General features: G+C 43.2%; 1 protein-coding gene across 2 annotated transcripts in view; it reads left to right on the forward strand.

Annotated features, from left to right (window-relative positions):
- RPS6KC1 (ribosomal protein S6 kinase C1) overlaps positions 1-19,374 on the forward strand; it is a 479,581-nt gene that overhangs the window by 157,730 nt on the left and 302,477 nt on the right. For both annotated transcript variants that reach the window (XM_078649767.1, XM_078649766.1), the window contains exon 7: positions 7,915-8,277. In XM_078649767.1, the coding sequence (XP_078505893.1) occupies positions 7,915-8,277 (363 nt within the window). The remainder of the gene's footprint in view (positions 1-7,914; positions 8,278-19,374) is intronic.

Here is a 19,374-nt window from a genome sequence, read left to right on the forward strand (position 1 = left end):
GTTAATGTGTTTCTCCAGTAATTTGCTCAGAAACGGAAGAAGCGAGATGGGATAGAGATTGGTAAGATCCATCAAAGGGACTTTAGGGTTCTTAGGGATAGGCCTAACCTGTGCTGTGTTCCATTCTGATTGTATATAGCCTTCTCTCAGAGAGAGGTTGAGGAGAGATTCAATTGAAGGGGACAATTGATCAGCCACGGAAGTGACCACCTTGGCCGGAATAAGGTCCAAAGGGGACCCTGATTTTATCTTATGAATCAATGTTTCTACCTCTGTTGATGTCAGTGTGGGGAAGCACTCTAGCAACTGAGGGGTTGCCTCAGTCTTATCCATTACAATGAAGGCACTTCCTCTAGGGTGGATGGAGACACCAAAGAGCCAATAGCTAGTAAGTGAGGCAATTTGCGTATATACACCAGCGACAAAATCTCTGGGCAATAGCTGTCAAACTAGACTAAAATCTCCCATAATAGAGTGATGTGTTTGATCCCTTGTACCTATCAAATACAAATATCATTGCCTATGTCATTATTCTTAACCCAGATTTTGTAATGCTAGACTTAATATTTCCATATGCAATCGTAAACATTTGTTCAATTAATAGTAAGTTCCTCCCTTGCTATCCACATGCCAAGATGCCAAACGTAGTTCTACCTTTCAGTCTAAATGTGACCATTCATCTTGTGGTGGCATAAGATTATAAAACAACCCTAACAGGAGCATACCCATGGCGTTAGGATCCTCTGGCCAGATCAAATCTCCCCTTTCCCGTGTTATGGCTTTCTGGAAGTATATGCTTTCAGAGGGAATTGCTTTTGAGAAGTTGATCTTTTCTCTTTTAATGCACCACATAAACAATTTAATTGTGCAAGAAATTGAGTTGCTGGTTGGAGATGGGGTGGGGGAGGGGGGGGGGGTAATACCCTACTCCAGCAGAAACCACGATCCTTATCAGGATGAAGTCACAAGCAACCCCAAATTAACCTGTGCTCAGCTCTCTGGTAGCTTTGCACACAGCAGTCAGGCTCAAATTAGAGGCAGTGTGTAACACTTCAAACAGTAACATATTAAAAACAAACCACAAATGGATATTACACCAGATTTAGAAAAATTGATTATTCTTTCAAAATAAAACAAGACCAAAATGACAAAATCCCAATTAGTAGATCCGGAAATATGCAGGTTTAAAGATTTCGGTGAAAATAGTGCCAAAAAGCAGAAAGCATCAGCCATGGATATCTGGTCCCTCCGGACCGGGACAAAGTTACAAGCACAGACTGACCGCATTGGAGCTTGGCTCAGCTACAGGGACACAGTTAGGCCTGAGAGTACATCAAATCCTCGTTGCGAAGCATTGGCAGGTCTCACGCCGAGGATGCATCGCCCAGGTGAGACAATGCGTAGGTTCCAAGGTGCTGCGAAGCTGCTGTGCAAGGTCCTGCATCATCGTCGAGGATCCTCCCGACAAGTGTTCACGGAGTCCGGCGTTTTGGATGCCTTGCACAGTCAAGGCGATGTGTCGTTTCGAGGAGCTGTGAGGATGCGATTTCCAGAACCCTCATCTTTGTCGACGCTGCCATTGATCAATTAATCAGCATTTGCATAGCGCGGCACTGACACCCTTTGGGGGTGCTGGGGTGCAAGGTCTCCATTCTGACAGCTCCCCCCTGCGACAGGTTGCAAGGAAACGGCGGTAAGGAACGGGTAGAAAAAGGCAAAACAGAAAGCAGAAGAATGAGCATAAAAAGGCAAAACGGGACAGGAAGACAAGCAGGGAAAGGCAAAACAGAGCAGAAGTGGGCAATAAAGATGGCATAAAAACAAGCAGAAATGGCAAAACAGAGGGCAGAAAACAAAGCTTGAAAGGCAAAACAGCAGAAGAAGGCAAAACAGAGGCCAGAAAAACGAGCAGGAAAGGTAAAACAGAGCAGAAGAGGGCAGAAAAACAAGCAGAAAAGGCAAAATAGAGAACAGAACAATGAGCAGAAAAGGCAAATGGAGGGCAGAGAAACAAGCAGAAAAGGCAAAAGAGAGGACAAAAAAGTGCAGAAAATCCAAAATAGAGCAAGAAACAAGCAGAGAAGGCACCAACAGAAGGCAGAAAAACAAGCAGCAAAGGGAAAACAGAGGGCAGAAAAGCAAGCGAAAAGGTAATACGGGCAGAATAATGAGCAGGCAAGTTAAAACAAAGAGCAGGAAAGGCAAAACGAGGGCAGAAAAACAAGCATAAACAGGCAAAACAGAGGGCAGAAAAACACTCTACACCTGGGCAACTGCATAGGATAAAACTTGCAGAAGATGCGCAATGTCAAAGATGTGAACACCCACAGCCAACTTTTTGCACCTGGGCTGGAATTGCCTTGCTATAATTGCAGCCATTGCCTACAGCGGCTACCCCAGGTAACCCTACTGAGCTATGTTAAAGAGGCCCCCCTATGCCAGATGACTGACCCCAATGCTATTCCTTCTGGCTAAACGCAGAGTGGCCGCACACTGGGGTAGATGACCCACCCCCAAAATTAAATCCTGGCTGCAGGATGTACATATTGTTCAGAGCAACTTCTGGCCGTCTAGCAGAGTGATAGTCCTTTCAGCAGCACAGCTGTTGTTCTTCCTGGCTGAGTATCCACAGGCCCAGCAGTGTACTGAAGAGTTGGGATCAGAGGTCCAATGTTTATGACTTGGCCTTCTTTTGAAGTGGGGAGAAGCTCTAGAGGTTTCTTTTTGAAGTCCACAGGCATCCTGTCTTCCCTATCCTGGCTCCAGACTAACTACAAGGGGGATGCAGCTGTTTGTGTAGAGGCAGGACACATCTCATTCAAGTGTAAGTAGACTGTGCCCAACCCCACCCTCCCATCCTACCAGTGATGGCCAATCCAGACACACACTAAGCTCTCTATTGTATGTGGCTTTCTATGAGGAATACACAAAGCCCAGCTGTCAGCTATATCCAGTCTTGTGACCCAGAGGCAGGCTACAGGGACTAAATGGCTAAGGCAGGAAAAGGCCAATTTTCTAAATGTGGCGCTTCCAAATTTGTCATTTAAAATCTGGCGTTCCCTTTTTTTAATTACGATTCCAAAAACACCAAACATAAACTGATAACCTGCTTGTATTTGGGAATCATCAGCTACTAAATGTAATAAGGTAACTTGAATGTTATCCTATGGGAGAAGTAGGCCTAGCAGTGACTGTGCAGAGATCAGCAAAAATAAGAGTAGGGAGGCAATCGTTTGGTGGAAGATCATCCTAACGCTGACAGGTCTAACAAATTGATTTAATTTAGGGCATTTGTAAATACCCTGTCATTTCAGAACTTTGTTTCCGAACAGTGAAAATACTTACAGAATCTAAAAACAGCAGAATTATTGGTACATACCTCATTGATATATTAAAAACCGTATATATTTCTTATCTTAGAGTAGCTGTCACAACTGAAGAAACCTAAGATGTGTCTTATGATCGTCTTTAATAAGGTGTAGATGGTAAGGCTGAATAGAAGAGTTTACCTTCATTGTAACCCTGTCTTAATTTATTCATTCATTTACAATTGCTCATGTGTCCTTATAGTTCACAGAACCGCCTTTCGTCAGGGAGGAGAACCACTCATTTCATACTTTTCTCTCTCTTTTTTTTATTATAAAACTTTGTATTGATGTTTGCAAGACTGAAACATCACATCATGACAATATTAAGTCGGTGTGTATACAATTTTACAATAGCATCTTGCTGAAGAACTGTTGCTCCGTGGTCAGCTAATTCAAACAGGTGAATGTTGAAAAATGAGGCTATGTAGTGGCTTTTACTGCGCACCCTTCACAAAATTTGCTAACAAAAACTTAGTCTTTGAAATGACACTCATGAAATATTCGAGGACTCTCATGGTCTGGTTTGAGTGTAGAACGTATATGTCCAGTGACCCCAGTTTTCATTTGTTCTGGGGGGACGGGAATCCAATGCATGAACCAGCAGGTGTTTCACTTTATGTATTTTCTACTTTAGACAACAAATATGTCCAGAACTTTCATAATGGTAGAAATGACTGACCGACTGCTCCAATGCAATTTAAGTAAGATGTGCTACCTTTACATTGCTGGCAGTACATCAGGGGGACTATTATGTATAGGGGAAGTACTTTCCCTGTTTGCTCCCGACGCACCTTCAAACAGGTGCCCCGGGCGCAAACAGGGAAAGTGCGTCCTGTTACATAGAATATACTGCCCCTAGGGCAACCACAAACTCGTGCTGCCTTGGGAGAATCGCATTCAGGTGAAAATTGGAGCAGCTGTGAAACAGCTACTCCATGTTTCACTGTGCAGACGTCAACCCGCCTGCACTTTTAAAAGGTATTAGAGATCCCCTTGCAGGCGGGTGCAGTGAGTGACTGCATCCACCTGCAAGGGGATCTCGGGGGCATCCATAGGACACTCTTTCCCCCCTCTAGGGGATTGCTGTCGCATTTGCATGGTGCTATGCCCTGATCCAAATGAGGGAATGCCCTCTTGAGAAAGCACTGGTGCTGTATGTGCACCAGCGCTTTCAGTATTACAGAAGGGGTTGCACAAGCATATGCGACCCTTTCTGTAATATCAAAGTGCCCAGGGTGTGCTCAAAGCAGGAGAAACTCCCTTTCGCCCCTAGGGCACTTTTGTATAATACTGCCTCAGGGGCTGAATTACAGAATACGGTGTGCTTTCTTTGTTTACGCTGGGCTCAAAAGGTGAGCCCAGTGCAAACAAAGAGTGTGCTGTATTGTATTGAATGTGCTGCCCCCAGGGCAGCCGCGACGTCTTCTGCCATGGGGACAGCGCATGCAAGTGAAATACGAAGCGACTTTGAAGCAGCCAATCCATGTTTCACTGCGCAAGCGGCAGCTCACCTGCACTTTTAAGGGGGATTAGTGATCCCACTGCTGGCGGGTGCAGTGAGTGACTGCACCTGCCTGCTAGGGGATGTCTAGGAGGTCCATAGGACCCCATTTCCCCCCTCCAGAGGGCTGCTATCAGGAGGCAAACTGTTTGAGTACCTCCTGACCGCTTCTTTGCCTCCATGCCCGCATCTATAATACGGTGTGGGCACAGAGGCTAACAGATTCCCTCATTTGCATGGGGCCATGCCCCCATGTGAATACAGGAACACTCTCTGGCGATAGTGCTGGCACTATGTGTACCAGTGCTATCTATATTACAGAAAGGGCCACACAAGCGTCTGTGGCCGTTCCTGTAACACAAAAGTGTGCCTAGGGTGCCCAAAGAGGGCGCACATGTCCTTTGCAACCCTGAGGCACTTTCCATAATACGGCCCCTGTTGGAGTACTTCACACTCTGATGCTTTGGTTTCTCCAGCTGGAGCTTATACTTCTCGATAGCCTCAATCCCTTGTTTTCCCTGGAGAAGTGCCATATAGATTGTTTTGTATATTTTAAAACTAACAGATTTTAGATTGTTCTTGTTGGAAAGCAGTATACACCAGAGGTAAGTGAACCAGCATGGGTCCATGTGACATGGATTACATTGAGAGGGCAAGACTACCAGGCAAGGCCCACAGTCACCCACTCAAATGACTTTAAATGGGGTTCCAGACATCTTCCCATGATCCAGGACCCAGGTACACAGATGTCTCAGAGTCCCCAAAAATAATTCAGCATATACAGTGCAAAGCCTTTACCACATAAATTTTACCATGCAGTACACTGCTAAGTACCCCACTTATTACATCACTCATTTCTACGACATCATTGATAATACCATTGCAACATTTGAATAACATCATTGATGTGACGACTGGGCATGAGCGGAGTGAGTTATAGTTACTTTAGGGCACGAGTTATAGTTACTTTAGGGTATGAGTTAAAGTTACTTGAGCTAACGATAACTGGTGAATTTCTGTATGTATTTGTTTAGTTTAAAAGGTTAGGTTGTCACTGAAATGATCACCTAAGTATAACATTAATTTAACCTGTGGTTTTTTTCATTGAATATATATTAGGGTTTAGGAGTGGGTAATGGTATAGGGTGGTAAGGGCATAGGATGTTAAGGGTGTATTTAGGGTTTAGGCGTGGGTAAGGTTATAGGGTTGTAAGGATATTTGTGGGTTTAGGTGCGAGTATGGGCATAGTAGATGGGTGTTTTTAGATTTTAGGGGTAGTAAAGGAATAGTAAGTGTGGAATGTTTTTAGGGTTTAGGGGTGAGTCTATACCCACCCCAGGGGTGCGTAGCAGCGTAGGATGTTCAGACTATTTTTAGGGTTTAGGGTTGAGTAAAGTTATATGGTGGTGAAGGTATTTTTAGTGTTTAAGGGGTGGGTAAGGGTATATGGTAGTAAGGGTATGTTTAGGGTTATGGGGTTAATAGGATATAGGGTGGTCAGGGTAAGTTTAAAAAGTGGTGTTTTGGGGGGTTGCCCCACAAATTTAGTAAAAATTTAAAGTTATAATTATTTATTTTTAAAAGGCTGGGGTTCCCGCCCCAAAAATTATATATACATATTAGCTGTACCCGGCCATGCGTTGCTGTGGCTCAATCTGGTTAAATGGAAGAGAAGGAAAAGAGTGAGCGCACATTTCTAATATGTTTAATTTCACAATGCTTGTGGGTATACAATATGTTTTTGTGACTATTGTCTGTATGCGTCCCTTGTAGTTGTTGCGCAGCAAGTAAATCGATAGGGTCTGTTCGGCCGTTCGATTAAAAACACACACGTATTGTACACGCGCGTGTTCGAATCCAACGTTGTGTATATTTAAACACGTGCTAATGTTGCAAAGTGAACCAACTCCTCCCCCCTTCCTTCATCCACTTCCCGGTCTGCCATCCTGACACCAACTGTCCATCCTAATATATGTAGACTATTGTCTCTATGCATCCTTACTTAATGTTGCAAAGCGAACCAACTCCTCCCCCCTCCCTCCACCCACTTCCCGGTCTGCCATCCTGACACCAACTGTCCATCCTAATATATGTAGACTATTGTCTCTATGCGTCCCTTGTAGTTGTTGCACAGCAACCAAATCCATAGGGTCTGTTCGGCCTTTCGATTAAAAACACGCGCGTATTGGACACACGCGTATTCAAATCCAGCGTTGTGTATATCTAAACGCGCTTAATCGAATCCAACGTTGTGTCAAAATTTCAAAGCAATCGGTGAAGAACTTTCGGAGATTTAAGATTTTGAACAAACGAACATGGACATTTTTATGTGTCTGTTCGGGCTTTCGAATAAAAAACACGTGCGTATTTGACACGCTCGTATTCGAATCTAACGTTGTGTATATAAAAAACACGCGTGTATTCGAATCCAACATTGTGTCCAAATTTCAAAGCAATCGGTGAAGAACTTTCGGAGATTTACGATTTTGAACAAACGAACATTTACATTTTTATTTATATAGATATTTTCATTCTTTGTCACCCTTTTAGGATTATTACCTGGTCATGATCAATTTATTGTCAAATTGTTGCAGACATCTTAAAGACAATTGAGAAATAATATATTTGAGAAAAATTCAAAATTGATGTTCAACAGATAACCATTAAGAGTCATGTTTATGATTTCTAAAGAGCTGTGGAAATGTATGATGACTTAAAATACTGTCATGGAGGATGAGCATGGCCATTGGTGAATCTGCTTTTAACATTCTAGTTGTTTTAGAGATAATTGAATGACCATTGCATTATGCCGCTTTAAATGGAGTGTCGAAGCTAGGGACTTTCTGTTTCAGCTAAAGGAAAATCGCGGAAATGCGTCGGCCTTTCTCTTTCACGATGACCCAATCGCCAATGTTGTAGAACTCTATTGTGTTGAATTTCTTTAAAATAAAAAGGACTAACTCACTAGATAAAGATTTTTAAATGTTTGCATTGATATTAACTTAAGTTGGTTTGAGGATCAAACTTGTGTTTTCATTTTACAGGATTCTCCAGTGACAGTGATTTGATCTCTTTGGCAGTGGATGTCGATTCGGTGACAGAGTTAGACGATGGAATGGCATCCAATCAAACTTCGCCCAATAAAGCTTCTGGATTCAGTCCATCCAAGGAACTGATCGCAACAGGATCCTCCACTCCTGAACATCAGCAAAGCAAACCTAAAGTCGAGCGGGAGAGTCGAAGTCTGTTTTCGGGCAGCTTTAAGCAAAGGCTAAGCAAACCAGATTACTTGCAGAAAGCAGGAGAGCTAATAAAGTTAGCCTTCAAGAAGGAAGAGGAAGAGGACTATGAAGCTGCCTTGAACTTTTATAGGAAAGGGGTGGATCTACTTCTGGAAGGTGTTCAAGGTAAGACTGCTACCTGCTTGTTATTTCAATATTTTGATGTGTACTTGAAGAACTCTGTTTGATAATTAATTTCAAAGGCCATCCAGACCATTTTTTCTATGTGAATAGTGTGCACCTATTGTGATTAGTTTGATGTGCTTTTCATTCAATTGGGCAAAACATGATGTGCCCTTGTTTTAACCAGCACATAATTTCCCATTGATATTGAGCGAGAAAGGTACTTGTTACCACTACTTACACTACATTTCTAGCTCTTGAGATGTAAGTATTTGTAAAATAATAGTTTGGGCTCGAGTCACGTCTTTCATTAGATGGGTTTTGTTATCCCACCTTTTATTGGTCATTATAGCAACAATATAAAACTTAGTATGGACCAATTAAACAATGTTCCGAATGTTGATGCACCCCCTCTGCCCCTCCATAACTTCTCAACTTCATTCAGTTCATTAGAATATTCTTCTAATTTCTGCTGTAGTTGACCAGAATGGTTTCCATTAAGACGATATTCGTTGTTTTCGTAGGCTGACCAGTCATGTAATTTCCTTTCTTTTGTCTTCCTTCATTAGCAAAGTTACCTTGATTCATGCAGGAGCCCAACAGGCATAGACACTTCCTGTTTTTAGTAATCAGAGTGAAGAGATGACAGTTGCTGGAAGAGGTATATTAGCTGCAATATGTGCACAGGGACTGAAAGCAGAACTACAGTGATTCTATATATGAGGACTAGCAATCCTTAGTATACATGTTGTCTACCCAGCGGAAGGGTGTGTGGTTGATATCTGCTGTGTCTACAGTGGTGCTGTCTTTTTTTAGAAACCTACTCTTTCATTCGGAAGCTTGCCTTTTAACCTGATACCTATGTAGCGTGAGAAAACAACTAAAAAAACTGCTTTTAAAATATGCTAAACTGTTTTCACCTGAGAGACACAGATGCATGTTTGTACTATGGGTTTTCATATCGTAGCCTTGCACACAGATCAGATGGATATGTACATGTCTTCCCCTCTGCGTCATATCCTTGTTTCAGTATCCAACTTTGAAGCTTCAAAAAATACACATTTTAGCACCAACATTCTGAGCGTGCTAAACCACTATCTCCAACCTTAGAGTCTCCTCTTTTAAAGTCCTTGCTCTTTCACCCTGCCATGATTCCTCCTGTGATGCAGTGGGGATTAGCCACAGCATCACAGCAAACAGATACTCGCCTTTCCGAGGGGTCATGTGAAGTCACAGGAGCTGGAACTGAAAACACTTTCCCTTAAAACCGTGCTGGTATTTTGAATTTGCCAACACTGACAACCCTTATTTGCATATTGCATATCTCATCTTCTGTCATCTGCAACCTTCCAAAGCAGTTGCTGCATAAAAACAATGAATACTATTTCATATTGACTGTCTCCAGTAGTGTACAAGAAAGTATAAATGTTATGAAAGAGACTTGGGTATTACGCTTTACGCATGCCTCTCTGATATATTAGCGCTATATAGGTCCCATCCTTCAGGCTGTCATCACCAGCTTCAGCAACTTGGTAAAACACATATGGCTAGATGACTGTCGCTGTAACGCATCGCCTATCGAACCTTGTAGACCATGAAAGGTTCTGCGTCTAATCGTCAATCTGCTGATCTACATAATGGTGCCAGAAATCTCTGGTCAGTTCTGTTGTAGCCTTGACTATATATTCTTCCGTCAGTTGATGGACTCAACGGCTGAGGCAGTGTTCGCCGTGAGACGGCCTTAACTGAGGTCCCTGTTTGAAGGTAGGTGTTCCACTGCTGAGAACCCCACCAGAAGCTCTGGACGAGTGATTTGCAATCTCAGTTGTTAAATGTATAAGGTATTTAGGGAAGTGGGCACAGTGCTATCTTCTACAGTTACATTCAGAATACCAGTTACCCTCTGGGATTACACGTTTCAATGCATGAATGAATAGCAAGGAGCACTTTTTACACATTTATGCATCAATTCATATTATGCAACGTTTCCAGAGACAGTATCATTACTTATATTTCACGTTTATTAAATTAACTATTAGTGATCATAATTCCATTTGTGTTTAATGAAGTGAAATCATTGTCTCTTTGTTCCACTTGTTGATTGTTCAGTTGTCTTTTGTAACGTTTTTACTAGTAAGTTTACACTTCCCTGCGTAGCAAAAACTGCTGGATGAATTCCCACAATATTTAGATCAGAAGATCGTTTTTAGCCCTCGGTTTCTGGGATTAGATTGCTGGAAAGTAGTTCAGCAGTTTTTGGAATAGTTTAAAGAACAAAATAGGATATCTTGTTGGTTGGGCTCGGAGGCTGTTTCCAATCAGGAATTTGGATCTAAACTTGAATTCAGTTTATTGTAGGATTTTCTTCCACCAGTCATTCCATGGCAGGTCGCCTCTTTCAGGGACCTTTTTCAAGGACATTTTTCTGAAAAAGGAGTCTGCAGCCATGTGCAGGCATGTTGGACTCTTCACGGCCTTAGTAGGATCAAGAGCCTACCCTATAGTAGTGGGCAACACTGCCACCTCTCTCCTTGCCCCCTGGAAAAAAACAAGCTTACGATGAAATGTCTTGTGGCCAGTTTGTGAACATTTTTACAGTTCCTGATTAACGATGACACTTTAAAGGTGCCCACTACGCCTGGACGGTTAATGAGGGATTCCTTCAGTCTCCTGACAGCCTCTGGCACTACTGCCACTTTCCCCTTACAGCAGCAGTTTAACTGCAAGACACTTCTGTCAAGCCTTAATGATCTCCTGATTTGGAGTCTTCCTCAGCAGACAACTCCTTGGCTACACTGCCCAACCACACAGGCTAGCAGCCTCTTGCAGGGTGACTGCAAGACACCAAGAGCCCCACTACCAACTCTTCAAGACACTACAGCAGGGCTAGTACATCAGAAGTCCACAGTACTCCCCTCATGTTTAGGGTTCTCAGTAAGTCCACTGTTAAGCGGTGTGGTGCGAAAGACAGGGAGCTAGTGTCGTCAGCCCTGGTGAGAGTTTGCAAAGCTTAGAATACTCTACAGGAGTGCGTGCCCTCCCTTACTCCGGAAAGGGTTTCATCAGCATCTCTGGTCCTTTATTTGATCTTTCCAAGCTTCTTCTCAGCTCTCCCACCCTATGCAGGGAAGGGAGTTGTAGTTTCCTGTGGTTGGTGGAACACCCAACCTAGTGGTGTGTGCCTCATCATGCATCCAGCCTTTACTGCCAGTAAAGAAAACAGTCCACTCTCTGTCCCACCCCTGTGCTACATTGTCGGTATGATTCAATACCTCCTTCCAAAATGTGGGCACATCTCTTTCTGAACTCATTTCTGCCTGCTCATGCCTACTTTTTCACTCCAAAAATGTTCAGCTGCACCCATTGCTGAGAAGCAAAGGCAGTAATTTGGGTCTTTCCATGAACAACTCCTGGGAACATCCTATGCTGTACTGAATGAAGATATGGAGAAGTCAACCATACTCCTTTCGTCCAGTGGACGTTTTTTAGTCCTACTAGAAGCTGTATGTTGTCTTCCAGTGACTTGGATCTGCCGGCTTTTGTAGAACAGTAATTATCTAACTCCACTGGGCTGTTCAAAGAACCAGTCTTATTTAGACTGTTTCACAAAGTATGTTAAGCAATCCAACTATTTCAATTATATATCTGGAGTCTGGGTCCAGAAATGTATGGATAAGGCAATTTAAACTCCCTATAACAGAAAGTACATGAAGTGTAAACATTACACACTTTCCCAACAGGAAGTAGGGCCCTGTTAGTGTTCATTTAATCCGAGGAATGCTGACTGGGCTATATCTGTCAAAGTGCTACCTTTTCACAGAGACTAGGATGCGTCACACATCAGACTTTTTGTTAATCCTGCACTTGTGATCCCTTGTGTGAGTGTGTTTCACGCGCAACCTCCTTGGAACATCCTACCCGCACTATACCCAATGGCTGACCTTATTTTAAAATGTGGGCACTGGCGGTTGCAGCTGATAACTATTTCACACAGAACATTAGAGCGGGCGATACTCTTTTACACAGCAGAAGTCTGAAAAAACAGACATCCAAAAAGTGAAAACAACTCTGGGTGCTCATGCAGAATAGATTAGTTGCTACTGATAAGAATATTATGGCTGCACCCAAAGGTTTGTATGATCTACTGAACAGAGTGAAGGACTCTGTTATCTTATGATGTACAAGTATGTAGGCAGATGCACTCTTCCAGGTGTATCAATATAGCCAGAGAAGCTATTCATTTGAGAGAGACATTCTGGCTGAAGTGACCTGTACTGTTCAAACACTCACCATTAATAAAATTGCAAGTGTGGATGGTTTTGCTACCTGATTTCATTCATCTTGACTTTTTGCTTAATTATAATCTGCAATTGGTTATCTGAAGCATGTTAGACTGGGAAGGAGGCTTCCTTTGTGCAGGCAGCAAGGGATGAGGTAGGCATGGTAAAGATTATATGTCTGCACCAGCCTTAGTCTAGAGGAAATTGTGCGGGTGGCCATCATGGCATCACGCCAGACGTCCTCCTCCAGCTGTCCTACCCATTCCTCCCATTGAGTCCTCAGATTTGTCCATGTGTAGGGTGAGTAAGGATCAGCGAGCGATATATCTGGGAGATACCCCCTTTTGACAATGCACCCATCATGATTTTAGCCACTAGGCGACTGAATTGAGGGAGTGTTGTGTACAAGAAAATGTGCACCCACAGTGCGGGCCGCAGTTGTAGGTATTTATGAGATTGTGTATTTTATAGGGCATATGTCAATTGAAGTTCTTGAAAGGAACATTTCCGGGTGCCAGACCAAATGCCTATGCTATCATAAAGATTAATTCCCTCCAAGTCAGCAGTTCCGTGTTACCACTTACCTTTCCACAAGGAGGTTTATTGAGTGATTTTGGAGTCACAACCGAAATGTTGAAGCGCAGAACCCCAGCTGAGAAAGGCCTTTTTGGTAACATCTTGATTTTCTTGGGGAGTTGGGCGCCGTACAGCATCCCCAGCACAATCACGAACCCCAGTGAGACTAGTTCCACCCTATACGCCAGGTCTGCCCACCTCCGTTAAGTCAGTCATTTATCACCTGGATCTGAGATGCCAAGTAGAAGAGGTACAAATTAGCCATGTCCAACACACCATCATAAGGTGCCCATTGACATCTTGTGAGAGCCAGCCGCATCATGGACAGGTGCCAGAGAAAGGACGTCGCCAGGGAGTCCATCTCCCTGAACTACTGTTGAGGTATCAACTGCGAGAAGTTTTGGAAAAGATATGAAAGCTTTGGTAGTACTATCATTTTATAGAGGGCATTCCTTCCCATCACGTTCAGTGGGAAGGGTTGCCACTTTTTCTGGTTTGCAGCCCCTTTTTGGATCAGCAGGGTAAAATTATGTGTCCATGCCATCTCAGGATGAAGTGCGACATGGATGCCCAAGTAGCTGAAGCTCAAACGCCGTATTAGTGTGGTGGCCTGCCACTCAACACACACTTGAAAGGGATGAAGCGGAACCACCACTGATTTTGTATGGTTAACCTGCAGACCAGAGGCCTCTGCATAAAGCTGAAGGAGATGAAGGCAACGTGGGCCAGTCTCCTCGAGCTTGGAAAAGAATATGAGGACATTGTCAGCATACAGTGCGCTGCAATCATCATGTTCCGCGTCCCACTCCTATCCCAATGCCTGTGCATCATTGAGAATGAAAGGAGCCAGTGGCTCAATAACAAGGGTAAAAAGGAGAAGGGACAGGGGGCATCCGTGCCTAGTGCTTCAAGAGATAGGGAACGGGTGGGAAACCATGCCATTAAGCTGCCCTCGCCCAGTCGTCTTGGAGTATAGCACTTTGACATAGCCACAAAACAAGGCTCCAACCCTCCTTCTGGAAGACCTGAACCAAGTAAGTCCAGTCCACTGTCTCAAAGGCTTTCTTGAAGTCTATTAGAAACAGGGCCACAGAGGGTTTTAGAAGATGCCGGCGGGCCAAGGCAACATGGAGTTGTCTAAGGCAGTGCCATGTGCCCTTGGCTGGCATAAAGCCACACTGATCTGGATGGATGAGAGTATTGAGAGTCATTTTCAGGCATGTGGCTAAGATTGTGGCAGACAGTTTAATCTCACCATTAATAAGTGAGATGGGTCGGAATGCCGCACAGTCGTTGGATGGAGGGCTCGATTTTGGAATGACCACTATTTTGGCCATGTCACGTTCCTGTTGGAAGTAACCAATTTCGGCTGCTTCACTTTATAGGGCAAACAGATGTGGAGAAAGGATCTTCTGGTATTTGCTATAAAATTCAGTAAGGTACCTGTCAGGGCCAGACGTCTTTTCGGTTGCCAGGGCAGACATAGCACCGGCAATTTCCTCAACCATGATGGGCTGTTCCAAAGCATGTCGTTCAACTCATGACACCCGAGGCACCAAAACGTCATTTAGGACGGGGTTGCGGGGGTTGGTTTAGTTCTGCCTGTGGCCTCTGGATTGCCCCGCACAAGTGACAGTAGAAGTCCGCAAATGCTTGACCTATGCTCAAGGTAGAGTGCTTGGGTGAGGGTTGTGGGCGGAGGGCTGCCAGCAGCATCTACTATCTCAGAGATCACTTGGGTGGCCATGGGCTGAATAGTGAGCCAATACAGTAACTTGCCATTTTTAGCACAGGACTTTACTGCTAGTTTGCAACCTGAAATTGATCGTAGAGCTCAGACAGTTTTATTTGCCAGAGAACCAGAAAAGCTGTATTGCTTTTATTCACACCATAGGCCTTATTGATATTTGGCACGCAGATTAATTTTGATTGCCACTTTCTAATTCATTTTTTTGTAACTCTCTGTATAGACTCGTATCACTTATAATGTGGCAAATCAGATATTAAATTGCAAATTTCTGATTTGCCACATTATAATTTTATTTGAAACTGTGAAAAACAGTGGCTTAGTAGTGCTGTGTTCCTAATTGGAAGAAGAATAACATCATGAAAGACTTTATTGCTAAAACAATATGGGTGATGCGCATGTCCGCATGTCTTTCTGGTTTTGGGTGCCCATCCTTTGCCATCAGGATGCATACACAATGAAGGTGTCAATGATTTTGCTGACATTACTAACCTTGCTACTGATAAGGATAGTATGGGTGCATCCAAAGGTTTGTAGGATCTAATAAACAGAGAGAAGGACTCGCTCTCATCGCATGAGGTACAATTATGCAGGTAGATGCACTCTTCCAGTTGTGTCACTAGAGCCAGAGAAGCTATCTTGACTTTTTGCTTAGTTATAGTCTGCCACTGGTCATCATTGAGGAGCACATGCCATAGACACCAAAAGCTGAAGGCCGAATGCACTGAGTCACGGTAAATAACTGAACTCGGATCAGTGTTCCCATTAGGACATAGGAAGGATGAATATTTTTGTGTCCTTGTTAATTTAATTAGCCTTTGGTTACTTTGTGATAAGAAGAGCCTTTTCCCCTCCTACTCCCCACTCCCCAACTGTTAATGGTAGAGCAATTGAATATAGTTTACAAACTTAAGGTCACCCACTAAGGGTTCTGTGCATATATGCAATATTGCGCCATCCTTCTCTGTCATATGTTCTCTTGCTATTGGATACTGTTCCTGGGCTTAACCTCCTTGATTTGTACATTAGGCGCTAGAACTGTTAGGAAGTGGGACTTAGGAACAGAATGTCTGTATTTTGGAACCCAGTCATTAGGGCGTTCAAGAAGACATATTTTGATCCACTGTTTGGTTACATTACCAATATGTTTCAGACTGATGTTTTTCATGACACAGTTTGCTAGGATATCATTCTCATTTTTTTTATAGCATTGCGTCGAAAATAGGAGGAGATATAAGTAACAACATGATTGTTGGTCGTTAGAAGATAGTTATATAAATTAATACGAATATGATGATTTTCAACAATAATTATTTTTTCAATAGTGGCAATTTTCACTTTGTTCTTTGTTTCTCTTGCACAGGCACATTAGTTTTGAGATGTATAGTATTGTTGTTTCATGTTTGTCACTGTTGGTCAACATCTTATAGGATACTTTGCAGCACAATGGGTTGCCACACTAGATGTGATTATGACCTCGTTTGTGTTACCAGCAGTGAGTCAATATTTATGGGCATTAGGCTGCTGTTTAGAACATGCAAAAATATATACTTTTACTTGCCCCGTGGACTACCAGCATCAGTTTCGTCTGTGAAACCGCAGAAACACACACACTAACAAGCAGACACACACACTCTCTCCCGCTCTCTATTTCTGTCTCTCTCATCTACCTTTCGATCTCATCTCTGTCTCCTTCTTTCCTTCCTTGTATAGGAGACTAACAAAGAAACAGCAGTGCAGGAAGTCTGCTGTTGAGTCCCACTGAAGCTCATCGTAGGGCTTGCTGCTGAAATTGGAGTGGAAGGAAACCATTGCAGTTCTGGACTCTTTGTAGAGGACCAAACAAGTCCATCCATCTTGAACAAGATAGACCTCACCTCTGACGGCCCCCACCGAGCCTTGCTTGTTGGTTGCAAGCGGATGCGAGCCAGAGTCCTACTGCAGGGCTCCCGGCACTGCCAAAGTCCACCAAGGACACGTAGTGCTTGCTCAGCATGCTTAACCTCATAAGTCCACCATCATGAGCAGCCTAAAGTGTAATCAATCTTTAAACATCAAGATAGTCCCACTGCCTGATTCCCATGTGCGCCGAGTGTAGTTCTTGCGACTGCGCAGACGTGAATTGTTCCTGGTATAAGTGTTTTAATTGTGAAGCTATCACATTAATACCAACTTATTGGACACCAGGATAAATGTGCTATTGGTTTTTCAAAGTAATAAAAAGACTAGACCATTTATTCAATGTGCACTAATGATGTTACCTGTAATGAGTTTCTAAACCAGTATCATAGAAGTGAGAACCTTCAACTTTTAACTCCCTCCTCGGCCCCCCCCCTCCTCCCTCCCCCGCCTGAGATTCAAAGCTTAAAAAGGAGGTCAAGGAAGTACCCAAATAATTGAATACCTCACACTTTGAATCATATACCAATAGCAGTGAGCGAGCATTTGAGGCCGGCGAGGCTGTCAGTCATTTAGGCGATTGCTCTCCCCGAAGAAATTCTGAACTGTCCTTTTCCTTCATCCTTCTTTCAGTCTTTTTTCCTTCTTTCATTCCTTTCTTCTGTTGATTGTCTTTTTCTGTATTTCTTTCTTTCCTTCCGCCTTTTCATTCATTCTTCCGCCTGCCTTTTTATTTATCTATACATCCATCATTCCTCCCTTCTTTCTATCCAGCTGTCTTTGTTCCATCCATTCAACTATCCATCCATCCATCCATCTGTTCCTTTCTTGAATGGTTTCATGTTCCATTTGTTTCTGCACTCCGCAGCTCTTACATGGTGTTTTATTGCACTGGTACTTAAGAATGTCTGATTGGAAACCAGCAGTCTCCAATCAAAATCCAAAGAGCTAAAAAAAAAAACATTTCAATGTTTTGTATGTATTAATCAGAACTGCTAAGTGGCACTTGCTTCCCGCTCGAGCTGCTAAAGTGTGTGCATGTGTGTTGTGTGGGGGATTCTCAATACTGTTCTGAAGGAGGTACTTGGCACTTCATTGAGCTGCTAGTAGTAATTGATCCTTGAGGTTCCTTAAGCAACAAACAGCACCTATCCCAGTGATTGCCCACTGGCTCGTGTGTGCTCCAGTGCCCGCAGAACATGCCTTACATTCATGGGCGCCCAGAGTTCTCATGTTGTGGAACGTGGCTCCACAACGTGGAGGTCTGAGGGCCATTGTCTGTTTATCTGCATAGAATTAAGCCCTTTGGAACTAATACACTATTTTGTGTCATTCCACAATATCAAAATGGCTATTGTGTTATCAAACAATCCCTATAGACGCCACACAAAGTTAGTATATAAAGGCATTCCAGAGCTCTTCTGTGATTCCTTTTGTCTGACGTATTAACCCTATGGAAATCTAGAACGCTCTGAGTTGGCCGTCGGCGCACACCGTACACAAGTCCTACTGATGGAACATGTACGCATCATGCTGAAGGGTTTTAAAAGGAAGTCTTCTATGCATATTCCGTTGTGGTCGTTTTCTGTGCACCTCACCCCTGTATTTGGATGTTGTAAAGTGAAGCAATGAAGCAGTGTGTAGGAACACAACAAGGAAGAGAGTGGAGAACATGAAATGGTTACCAATTTACTGCAACCGTTTGCATGTGGTACCAACATATACTTCCTCTGACCTCCTTGCAGTGCAACATACTCTCTTGCTTCCTGCATAGCACTCCAGCATTGCAGCTGAAAATGGAATGTGTCATAGTTATTGGTGAATATGAGAAAAATGAGCTGCATCCCACTGCTTGTTGGCCTTGGATTCTCCTTACCTACTTTGTGTTGCGGAAAAATTGCAAATTGTGATGGTGTTCACATATGGTCATTCTGCTTAGCACGTCTTCTGTTTTTCTATTTCTCATTGGTTTATTACTCCATTTCCAATCTTCTTCATGGTCCCTTCTGATTTTTGCTCAAACCACAACAGTGGTTTCATGTCATTGACCGCTTCTTGGACAACTTACATTGTTACAAAGATTTTAAAGGGATCCATATTTTCACAGTAGTAAAGTGGTGTGTTAGGCCTATGTCATGCCTGATCCTGTATGAATTTAGGGAGCAATGTTACGCTGTTATCTTTGGTGGCACATCTCTGAGGTTGAGCCTCTATACATCTGCCTCCCTCCTGTTTAAATACTGCATCGGTTTCAAACCCCAACTTTACTGATTTTCTTTCTTTGTTCCCTAAAGCGCCGAAGTCTTTCCATTGAACCCTCTAGCTGCATCTTCTCCATTCTAACCTTTGTGAACACAACACACTATTACCCTGTCTCAGGTTGGCTTTCAGACGAATATATGATGATACAACGAATTCCGTTGCAACGCATGCCTTTACCACGCATGCGTTACAACGGAATTCGTTTACCACGGATAAACTTTTCCTCGAATAATTGCGTGGTGACGTCATACGTCGTTAAGAGAAAACGGCATATTTTTCCGATTTCTCTTAAACGACGCTGACGCCGACGTGACTTATGGTGAGTTGTTTTATTTG

This window comes from Lissotriton helveticus, chromosome 6 (genome assembly GCF_964261635.1).
Source record: "Lissotriton helveticus chromosome 6, aLisHel1.1, whole genome shotgun sequence".
Taxonomy (NCBI): domain Eukaryota; kingdom Metazoa; phylum Chordata; class Amphibia; order Caudata; family Salamandridae; genus Lissotriton; species Lissotriton helveticus.